Source organism: Pelmatolapia mariae, linkage group LG12 (assembly GCF_036321145.2).
Source record: "Pelmatolapia mariae isolate MD_Pm_ZW linkage group LG12, Pm_UMD_F_2, whole genome shotgun sequence".
NCBI lineage: Eukaryota > Metazoa > Chordata > Actinopteri > Cichliformes > Cichlidae > Pelmatolapia > Pelmatolapia mariae.
The window spans coordinates 33,368,746-33,381,174 of record NC_086237.1 but is presented as its reverse complement, the minus strand read 5'-3'; the positions used below and the strand labels follow the sequence as shown (position 1 = coordinate 33,381,174).

Sequence of the window (12,429 nt, the reverse complement as noted above, 5' to 3'; positions counted from 1 at the left end):
AAAATTCTTACTCTTAATATGTGTGCTTTTGTTTATTTTGATCATTGTTTTTCAATGTATTATATGAATAAGAATTTATAACAAGTAGCAAGTAGTACAATACGTATTTTAGGGGCTCATTGTATATCACCATGGATATAAAGACTGGGAAGAAAAACCTAAGGGACAGGAAGGATAAGCTTACTGAAATGTTATTGTATATAAAAAGATTAAGCAGGCAAAAATATATGTATGAGCATCGGTTTTAGACACAGGTAGATGGAAACAACTGAAGAGAGGTAGGGAGAGGGGATGAGTTTTTACCATGGGTAGCCAAGCAAGACCATTGATTCCACCCCTCAGTTGCTGAAACGCAGAGCAGACAGACTGTCAATCATTCAGGCTCTCTTATTTCGCCTCTCCATGCACCTTTCCTCTTCATACATCACTCACCATATTGCCCCTTGCTGGTATTTAGTCGATCTTGTATTTTGGTAAATATCAAATTTCTAGCTGTGCTGTTTTCCTTTCAAATATTGTTTCTTGGCTTAACTCTGTGATAGTGACATCATTAGACAAAATAAGCATGGCCCTGCAGAGCTGAAAAGCTTGTCTTTCATTTCAGTGTAATTCTTTTGCTTTCAGTGAATTTCTCTAGAGGTAAAACTAACAACCATTTAAATTATGCAAAAACAAGTTCCAAAAAAACCTTTTTCCCTGAACTAAAAAAAGACATTTTAAAAATGCAGATTAAGAGATAATATTTCTTTTGTGCTTTTTTGTTTCTTATAGGTTATGCTTGTTGGGCATTAAACCACAACAGGAGAACACACAAAGATGTTTTCTTTGGTTCTTAAGGGTCCCATGGAACCTTAAGAAAACTGCCTTTGCAACCCTAAGCTGATCCATGGTGCTAGCCAAGTTGGTCTTTTTCAACATAGTATGTCACAGGGCTGAACAATCAAACACATTTTAATCTTGGTCATGGCTTCCCACAATTAATTGAGCATGATAAAGTAACACTGACACAAAAATAAAAGCAAATCGAGCACTCCCTAAATTACTATTTCATCATCTGCGAATCACAACTGTTCCCTACACTGTGTAGTTCTTGGCTTAACTCTGTTCCCTACACTAGTCTGAACAACTTGCAACTAATATTTCATGAAATGACAGATATACCAAAAAAAAAAAAAAAAAAAAAATCAAATGAATGCCAAGAAAAAACGCAATGTTTGCTAACATTTTATTTCATTTCATTTATTTATTTATTTCACACATGGTTCAACAGTGTTTCATTTCCTACAAACAAATCCTCCTTCCCACTAATATAACACTGCACCCATGGGTGAAAAGGAGCAGGAAGAAGAATAAATTCTTATTAGCACCTGCCCCCTATCTGCAATCTAATTATCCTTACGAGAGGGCGCCAACAACCCAAAAAGCCCTTTAACGTGTATCTTTATGTAACAATGCAAAACTAAACAACAAATCAGTGTAACTAGCAATAGGGCTGCCACGATAAGTCGACTAGTCACAATTACGTCAACTATCAAAATCGTCGATGCCTAATTTAATAGTCGACGCGTTGTTTGAAGCGTCGTAAAATCCTGAAAGGTGCAGGAATAATAGTAGGATTTAAGAGTGTAATAACGGACTGAAACAGAAGATGGCGGCAATGCATCTACAAGGATGCCGTTAAACGCCAAAGACGAAGAAGAAGAAGCAGTCTCCGTTATCATGGCTACTCGGCAACGGAACTTGAAAGTCTGGGAGCATTTTGACAAAACAAGAGAAAAGAATGTCCAATGCAAAATCTGCAAAACGGAACTTGCCTTCCATGGCAGTACAACGGCGATGCACGAGCATCTAGAAAGGAAGCACGTCGTGGCATCCGACGACGAAGTGGTACAGTCGTCTCGGTAAGCTAATTGGCTAGTTAGCTGCTAACATTAGCGTAAACAGCGAGCTACTTATTACTTATTATTAGTGCTGTCAGCGTTAATCTCGTTAATATGACGTTAACGCCATAACCGCATTAACGCAGCAAATCCCCGTTAGTGAGCCCCGTGCAGCCCTCGCACCGCGTTATCGAGCTAACGGGGATTTGCCGCGTTAACATCATATTGACGAGATTAACGCTGACAGCACTACTTATTATTGCTTATATTGATAGCTGTAAATGTTACGTTACAGGACTGCTAAAAAAAAAAAAAACGTTCGTCTTCAATGGACGACTTTGTCACCAAGCCAACAACATGTACACCTCGACAAGCAGATGTCCTGACTGAATCAATCTTGAACATGTTGGTGACGGACATGAGACCCCTGTCTATGGTTGATGATCAAGGTTTCAAAGAGATGATCAAGCAGTTCAACCCAGATTACCATGATAACTACCTACCAGGCCGATCCCACTTCACCAAACTGATGGAAAAGAAATATGATGCTACCTTTGAGAAGGTTGGTTTCTCTTTCTCTCCACTCTCTCACACCACAAACACAAAATAGCAATTTGTATTAGAATTTAATACATTTCATGATGAAATAATATTAACAGCTTGCTGACTGAGCAACCAATAAATTAATCTTGGTTAAAGCATGTAATGTAAAGTTGTTGTTTTTTGTTTTTTTTGTTTTTTACTGATATGTTGAATGTTTATTGTTTAACATACGTAACTGTATTTGATGTAACTGAATTATTCAATTGGTAAATTTAAATCTTGATGCATAAACTGACAAGCATTACTAATAATGAAAAAATATACTGTAATATATTTCCCTAATGCTTACTATTGTTCCAAATCATCTCATATCTTTAGGTAAAGCAGACCCTTGGTGGTGTCAAAGGTTTCTTCACCCTGACTGCTGATATCTGGACCAGTCGTGCAACAGAGGCCTACCTTGGTGTGTCTTGCCATTTCCTGAATGAAGATTGGAAGATGAAGAGCTTCATCCTTGACACCATGCCTCTTGAGGAGAGGCATACTGGTGCCAATATAGTGACATGGATGGAAGAGGTGCTAACAAAGTTTGACATCTTGCCTGCCAAAATAAAAGCAGTAGTACATGACAGTGGTTCCAATATGGTGGCAGCAATGCAACTGCTTGAAGAAAAACATGGATGGGCCTCTATCTGCTGTGCTGGACACACACTCCAGCTCATAGTCAATACTGCTCTCAAAGAAACCACCATCAGCAGAGCACTAGGTGCTGCTAGGCAGCTAGTGGAGCACTTTAAGAGAAGTGAGCTGGCTAGTACAAGGCTAAAAATGAAACAGGAGCAAATGAATGTGAAGAAAAATACACTGATCCAAGATGTCAGTACAATATGGAATAGTACATTTCACATGATAGAGAGACTCTTCGAACAGTGCTGGCCTCTCACTGCCACTCTTTCAGATCCCGAGGTAACGCCAAGGGGGAAACACTACTTCGACTTGAAGCCAGAGCAGTGGGTGCTGCTTGAAGAACTGAAGCAAGGGTTGGCACCTTTTGAGACTGCTACTGTTTACCTTAGTGGACAGCAGTACACAACCGTTTCAGGTCTTCCACAGGTGGTCAAAGGGCTGACATGGGCTGTACACCAAAGCCAACTGGAGACGAGCTCAGGAAAATCTTTTATTGCTAGTTCAGAAAAAGGCATAACACAGAGATGGGGGAGTATATGCACTTTCTCAGCAGACAAAGAAAACCCTGTTATTCTCGCAGCTGCCTTGGACCCCAGATACAGAAAGTTGAAGTTTTTGGCTCCTGAAGGTGTCATCAGAGTGCAGGGGACTGTTGAAGTGCTTGCTGTCAAAGAAGCAAATGCTGGGACACATGAGCATGCAAAAGTGCAGACGGCCAATGGTTCAGGTAGAATTGAAAAGACTGCTCTGGACAACCTCCTTGAGTCTGACACAGACAGTCAGGGTGACAATGAGGAAGAAGCATCCAAGGAGGACCAAGATGTCCAAGTTATGAGAAGTGAAGTTCAGCTGTACTTTAAAGAAGCCACAGTTTCTAAAAAGGATGATCCTCTTAAATGGTGGAGCGAAAATGAGGGACGTTTCCCCACAAAGCTAGCTAAATCTTTTCTGTGCATTCCTGCAACCTCCACCCCATCGGAGCGGATCTTCTCCACAGCAGGGAACATCTGCTCTCAAAAGAGAGCAAGCCTTTCTGCAGAACATGTAGAAAAGCTAACTTTCCTGGCTATGAACAATAATCTTGTGTAGATTGCTATACTCACTATATAGTCCCAAAGTTCAATATAGTTGTGAGCACTGAGCACAAAATGCTCTTTTGTTATTTGTTTTCGGTTTGTTGCTTCAAACTAGAAATTTCATTAAAAGTTTAATAAACTATCATCTTGTCTTTATTTTTAGTTCCACATACCTTAAACACATTAAGCTGTAAGCTAATGATAGTTATATAAGAGCAGATGCGTGCTGGTGCAATAAGCTGTACGTTTTACATCCAATGGATGCATGATCTGATTAGTCGACTAATCGAAAAAAGAATCGGTGACTAGTCGACTATCAAAATAATTGTTTGTGGTAGCCCTAATCAGCAATATACAGCACTACTAAATGGCAATGAAATTTTTTCCTTCCACATTTAGCCCAAATTACTTTTATGTTCTTCATATTGATTTATCCTTTTAAGTATGTAACACATTTTAAAACGGTGCATATTTGTACAACTCTTGAGATCATCTTGAAGAGAATTCCATATTCTTATACCCTTAACTGTCGGACACATTTGCCTTTGTGTGGTCCTAGCAAACTGATGCTTAAAATCAAACTTCCTTCTACTGTCCCCACTTCCTGAACACAATACAAACATGAATCACCATGGTCAATTCAGATGTCCAACACAGTTGCGTAATTCATAGCCCTCGCTGAAATACCATACATGTAGTCTGGAGTCATCTATCTATCTATAGAAAGATAATAAGCTCAATCATGAGATGAATATTTATCGTAATAATCATGATAATCATTTAGGCCATAACTGTGCAGTCCTACTATAGAACATAATAATATGGTGTTGTTAAGCTTTCTTTCTTAGTAAATATCTTCTCTTAAAGTTAAAGAGTATAGTTTGAGGTGAAACAATTCTTTGAAATGTTCTGTAGTTGAAGACTATGATTTTTATGGTCTATTGATTTGTCTATGTCATTTCTTGTATGTTTGTTGTTGTTGTTTTTTTTCCCCTTTCCTTATCAAAATTGATGTTTGCTCTTTTGAGACTAATTTTTCTGTTCCAAGTGTACAAACAGATTCACTCACCTGTGACGGTTTTCTGACAAAGACAGACTTTGCTTTGTAAGAAACTCAACTCATTATCTACTCTGCTCAGCACTAATAACTTGTTCCTGACATAATTCTGTTGTTTACTTTGAATTTACTTTTGGAAATGAACTTACAAGTTCATTTCCTTAGAATGACTGCTTCATGGGGCTGGACAACTATGACAGCTACTAATTTCCCTCATAGCTTTGACCCATCCAGCCAATGTAGCTCATAGCCAGTCCTCCTGCTGGCACTGCCATTCATACTTGCTAGTATGAATGTAAGGCAATCACAGAGGATACGTGTGGAAAGAATGTAAATGTAAATGGGCTTTACTTTTATAAAAAATTGGCTGCAAGTTAAACTTGTTATTGTAGCTTTACTTGACTTAGAAATCTGGGCAATTCTGCTGACCATCAGCAGTATCACATTTTTAGTTCAGTGTGACTCAAGAGGTGAAATAGTAATATTAATGGAAGTACAGCAAGAAAAAAATGCAATGGGCCACGGTTCCTCCAGAAAAACTTACCAACAAAGGTTTCTCCACCAAATACCTGCACCTGTTTTGTTTGGGGATACTCACTTAACTCAGTGACAAGCAAATAAATGTATATCTTTGTATAACTTTTATGTAATATTTCTTCTGGATTTTTGATTTGATGTTCTCTCTTTCCATTAAAACAAAGCTACCATAAACATTAGACATTGTTCTTTTTTTTACGTGGGAAAACGTACAAACTCAGCAGGGGATCAAATAATTATTTCCCAGTCTGTAATAAATATTGTGTTTGCCCACTTTATACATTTTTATAAGGGTGAAGGGATCTACTGAATCACAATACTTTTCATGGCTAACATTTTTTTCTGTCACTTGAAATGTGAAATTCTGTTCTTTTTAAGCAGGTTAAAGGAATCATATAGATATCTTACTGGAACATCTCATGTCAACAGCATAAAATCTAAACATTATTCAGGCTTTTTTCTTTATTAGGACTTCCAAGAGACATTTTCCTTCTTCTTATAAGCAGGTTAAATGGACATGAGTGTTTAGTATGGAAGTGTTTGGTATTTTGTGACAGTGTAGTTTTATTTTACTTTGACAGTTGGAGATCTGAGGTATGTATTAGGACAATCTAGGACTCACCTGAAAGAAATGAAAGAAACTCATTCACAACAAAAATGTATAATTAGAGGAAGTGCTTCCTCAAATAGATGGAGAAAAATCTATGTTTAATACACTGAGAGCCTAACATTTTTTTTATTTCCATTTGATATATTTGCTTTATATTTCTGGACATAATAGACTGTCATTGTATGCCTATTTCATAATCATATTGAATTATATACTAGGTGTTAATGCTTGTACATAATTCAAAGTCTAACTCTAAGTTACTTGCTAAAAGCAACTTAATATTTGAAATACTTAAGCAATTTTGTCCTTTTCATTCTTTTAAGTACTTTTTGAATCCAAGTTAAAATATAACCCATTATACCCTAAATCTCTTTCCCATGTTGAAAGTGAATGAAAAGATGAGTCACCAGTGATTTTGGGCTGAAGCTGTTCTTTGAAAGTTCAATTATATCCAGTATATGACAAAATAAAAACAAGAAATACATACTCACCATTATATTTCATATAAACTGAATTACAGAAAATTACACAAACTATAAGTGGATTCTTTCCTATTTATGATCTTAGATGTCATTCTGATCTCAGTCTTTCGGCCACTACCCAAAGGTTGTGACCGTACATGAGGGGATGAATGTAGATAAACCTGTAAATATATATCTTTGCCTTCACACTCAGCTCTCTCTTCACCACAACAGACCAGTAAACCATCTGCATCACTGTAAATGCTGCACCAACCCATCTGTCAATCTCCCATTCTACTCTCCCCTCACAAACCTTGTGACCTTGAAATATTTAAACTCTTCCTTTTAGGGTAGCCAACTGTTCCCCAGTCATATGCGGATTCCACTGTTTTCTGAGAACCATAGTCTAAGTCTGATTCTCATCCTGCCACTTCACAAAGCTGGAAACTGCCGAAGTGAAACCTGGAGGTCATGCATCAATGAAGTCAACAGAATCACATTGTTTGGGAAAAGCAGAAACAAAATCCTGAGACCACCCAACCTGATACCCTTTAACCTCCACCCCTAGATTAACATTTACAACAGGGGTCTCAAACTTGAATGAGCTGTTCCTAGGACTGAGCTCTTCTGGACAGAGATCTCTGATGTTGTTCCTGGGATCTGCTGGAGCCACTGGACTAGCTTGGGGGTCACCGCACCTAGTGCTCTGATTACCACTGGGACCACTGTTACCTTCACCCTCAACACCTTCTCCAGTTCTTCTCTGAGCCCTTGGTATTTCTCAACCTTCTTGTGTTCCTCTGCCACCATTTTGTCTGTCTCTTTCTGGAAGTCCCACAGGATCTTAGCTCGGTCATTCTCCACCATCCTTGGGGGCGTCTCCCACTTTGACCTCAGGACTTCCATATTCGGCGCAGATGTTTCTGTTTACTATGCCGGCCACTTGGTTATGGCGTTCCATGTATGCCCTGCCAGCTAGCATCTTCAGGGGCATCTTTACACAGCCTGTATCTGGGGTCTTGCCTGGTGTGGTAGACCCCAGCCTCTATGGATCTGTATATAAATATACACACACACACACACACACACACACACACATATATATCTGCTCATATTGCCTTTGTATTAAATAATGTTTTGCTTTTTAAATCACTTATTTTAACATTGCAATCAATAACAAACAAATTCTCCCTTCGAGGGCCAAATTGCATTGTATTTGTTTACGTCAATATACGGGCCACAAGTAGGGGTGACGAAGTCTGCAAGTCGACCCGAGCTGTGAGTTTGAGACTCCAGACTTACAGGAACAAGTCTACTTCCAATGTTAATCAAAAACAATCATGTGACATAATTAGGAAGTCAGAAAATTTGGAATGATTAAAACAACAACAAACAACAAGAGCAATCGGTAGGGTTAATGCAGGATGATTAGATTAAGTAGCCAACAAACCACAGAGACCTAATAAATGAGACTTGTAATAAATAATGCTTATTACCCCATGAAGCACATGCTTGGAGAATGAACACAATATTAGTTACATAACAAGACCTGCATTCCACTGCTTTAAAAGAATTTCACCTGGCCTCGAAAGAGCTTTTAAATTGTTTAAAAAAAAAATCCCCTTATAAAACAAGGACCTAAATACTATAATAATGATTAAATAATAAATCAAGAAAAACCTGAGTTTTCTTCTTACATATTTTCCAATACAAAGAATTTAAGTGTTTCACCTTGTGCAGAGCTAGCTCTCTGCTATAAGGATTCATAAACATCTGTACAAAAAAGGTTTTAACCATTAGAGAAAAAAAAACAACAAATGCAGATGCATCATCAAGTACAGAAGCTTTAACAACTGCTGCACTTTATTTAGACTGTTCTGTTCTATTGATCGTCTATATGTGTATGAGACTGCATCGCAATAAGACTGTTCAAAGGATTTTTACTGTTAATTAATAGTTTGATATTTAACAGGACACATTTAACTTTATTAGATGAAAAGCATTCCATGGTTTCAACGTGATTGTGATCATACTTATACTAAAAAGTTCACGCTGTATATGCCTCACTATGTTTATTGTTGTTTATTGTATTGTTGTATTGTTTATTGTTATTTTAACATATATTTTAGCTTTGCAGATGATACCCAGTTGTGCTTGTTTATGAAGCCAGATAACATAAATCAATTTGTTAAACTACTGACATATCTTAAAGATATAAAGGCCTGGATGATCTGAATTTTAATTTTAGAAGTAGCTGACCTTGTTGTATTTGCCCCTAATAATGTCAGAAACAGATATTTACTCTAAATGGTATTACCATGTTACCTGTTATTACTGTGGTGATGACTGGGGTTTTCTTCAACCAGGATCTGTGCTTTAACACATAATAAAGAAATATATAGGACTGCCTTCTTTTATCTGTGCATGCTTCTGAAAAGTCTTATTAACAAGGATTAGAAAGACAGATCATATTTTGACAATATTTGGATTTAAATCTTTTTCTTTACACATAACATCCTAAGTGATTAAGACCCATCACATCTTAATAATTTTTTGGTGTAATAGAAACAGTAAGTTTTTGAAGTAAAATAAGGGTGAATTTCTTGCGTGAGGTTTTTTGATCTCTCCCCCTCTGCCTAGTCGTTGCTAGGGTGGCTGCTGTAAGACAAACATCTCTGGCCGCCATTCATCGATAGTGACTGTACGCTGTTAGTGTTTACTTCAGCTGTCAATGTCTGTTTACTCTGGTGGAAGCTGTAAAACTTTGTGAAAGGAATATGACACGAGTTAGTCAGTGAGTGAAGCCCACTTCTGTCTGATGACAGTGATACTGTGGTGAGTTGTTAAGGATATCCGTTGAACCCTTTTAGGCTTTCATTTCAAAAATTGTGTTTGTTTTCTTTTTTGTAAACGATAAAATATGTGCTTATGAAACAACTTTGGGTTTTTTTAATTAGAAACTGCAGTATACGTTAGTCATCTTTTACTGTTTCATCTCTCTTTAAGTCTTAATGGATGCCCATCTACTCTGCAGCTCGGCCTGAATGGCATTTTAATCCTGCTTTTCCCCGCCTAGTTCTTCTTTCTCTCTTCTCGCTCTCATTCGTTCCAAAAAAGTCCTACATGCATTCTTGCTAGAATAACTTATCTTGCTGAGGATTCAGCACCCAGGGTCAATTTCCCTCCAAATGAGAGCATTATCTGCAACAAGCTGTCCCCTGATGTAAGCCAGTGCCCCTGCTGGCTTCATTTATTTCAAGCAGACAAACAGAAGGCTAAAAACTCTCTCTGTATTTTGTTGTGACTGCCCGATTGCTCTGTCAGACTGTGTGTTTTCTTTATTTGGTCTGAGGCACAATAAGGAATACCCAGCAAACTGTAACAAGACGTCCACACTCACATTTAAAAGACACAGAGAGAACTTAGAGTGAAGTGGGAAGTGTCAGCGTCAGTAAAAGGGAAGGTATGGGTCAAGCAAGGAGTTGAGAGTAGAGACAATTTTAAAAGTTACAAGAAATAGGTCTTTAATCTAAAGCACCTTTTTTTTGCATGCATAAAGTTATATAAAATTATTTGCTGGAAGAAGTTAGGACAGGGATTTTTTCAGTTGGTATTTCTGACCAGCATACATTTGGTTTTGCTATTTCTAAAGGATTGCAGAAACATAATATTCTTGCTTTTGCCTTCTATAGTTCCATTACTAACAGGCTGTTTGGGGCAAAATAAGACATATTGTCTTAGAATCCACAACAGTTATTTTAAAAAATTATCCTGACTTTTATGTCCCTTTTAAAGTTCTACGAACTTTGGAATCTTATCCTTCCTACAATGCAAATTAATGTGATCACACTTCCTAAATGGTCAATGCCAACATATAATGAAGCTTGTGACAGTTTCACATCTAGAGTTTTTGTTTATTGTAATCTTTTATATTTCTTGTATCTAAGCCCAGTCCAGAATTATTTTTGTCTTACTTGACAAAGCTATCCAGTACCATAAAAAAATAATAACCCATGAGCTTTTACATGCACATCACACAGTTGTAATCACAACCTCAGAAAATTAAATTTCACATCTAAAACTATCCTTTTAAAACTTAAGAGGTGACAACAAGTATAGCTTTCTGCAACAGGTCACTTTCTGGTTGTAATGCTTCTTTTTTTTTTTTTTCAAATCACAAAAGTGACCTTCTGACAGGTTGCAGAAATAGACTGACAGGCTTCTTCAGAAGTATCTGTTAGTAATGTGCGATACAACTAATTTCCTTTCCGATCCGATACCAAGTAAAATTCAGGGTTTTATCGAAGATACTGATCTGATACTTTGTCCAAAAAATGTGTTATTGTATTTCAAATAATAGCTTCATAATGATTACAGGACATCAGACTACTTGTTCTTTTTTTTTTAATTATGATGAATTATCATATAGAAATAAAAAACCTGAAGTTGTGTGTTAATTGACGCTATTTGAACATGTATATCTTGTCATTTAACATGTATATACTTCCCTGGACATTTCAACAAAAACATTCAACATTCACACTTTCCCTCATTCACAGTAGTGCTGTGTCACACTACAAATGTTGGTATCCATCCAATACCAAGTAAAAACAGGGCCAGTACTGCTGATATCAGTACCAATAATTTTAAGTTATTCAGGCAGCTAATTGGAGGAGAGTAGTGTGTCATGACTTATGAGATGAATTCTCAGTTTGCAAATTCTGAACACATTTTAATCACCACTGTTACTTTCCACAATAATTAGTTAACACAACAAAACATACCTTTTAGCTTTTCATGTGTTTTGAAACAGGTTTTTTTTGAGACCTGGAATGTACATTTTTCTATCTCTTAAGCACAGAAAAAGGTTCAGACATTTTTCATAGTGCATGTATGACGTTTATTTTTTTTTTCCAAAGAAATAATTAAAACATTCAGCAGGCTAAATACTGAACTTGAAGTATAAAAGCAAAGTATCGATCCAATAATGCTAGTATCGATCCAGTACCAATACTAGTGTTGGTATCAGTACTATCGATATTTGGATCGATCCGCCCACCTCTAGTATATGTCTGAGCTTTAGCCTGCTAGGATGAAGAGCATAAATGAGCCTGTTTTAAAAGTGTTGAGCATTGAAGGTACAGTACAGTTGTTGTTTAAAAATGTAGAGAGTAAAAGTAAAAAGTAGTCAGAAAGAAAACTACTCAAGTAAAGTACAGATACCTGAAAATTGTACTAAAGTACAGTAATGAAGTATTTGTACTTCATTACTTCCCACCTCTCTATATGTGTGACATGCAGGTAACTTATGTTTTGTGTGCGCATGCATGTTTTATGTGTGTGTGTTTTGGTTACTTTACTGCCATCACTGTACCATAAGCACCCATTTTTTATTCATGTGACTATATGTCAGACATACACAGCTAAAAAGTTTTAATGTGATGTATAGAAAACACACACAGACACACACACATGCACACACATACACTACAGTAAGAGACAATGATAGATAATGTTACTTTGCTTTAACGCATTTGGGGAAAGTTGATGTTTCACGTAGATTTAAACATCAAACAGA

General features: G+C 37.0%; 1 protein-coding gene across 1 annotated transcript; it reads left to right on the top strand.

Annotated features, from left to right (window-relative positions):
* The first annotated feature begins 2,208 nt into the window (after window positions 1-2,208).
* LOC134638339 (E3 SUMO-protein ligase ZBED1-like) lies at window positions 2,209-4,199 on the top strand. The gene is made up of 2 exons (XM_063488847.1): window positions 2,209-2,442; window positions 2,802-4,199. Exons 1-2 carry the CDS (start codon window positions 2,209-2,211, stop codon window positions 4,197-4,199), a joined length of 1,632 nt encoding a protein of 543 aa, XP_063344917.1.
* The last annotated feature ends 8,230 nt before the right edge of the window (window positions 4,200-12,429 follow it).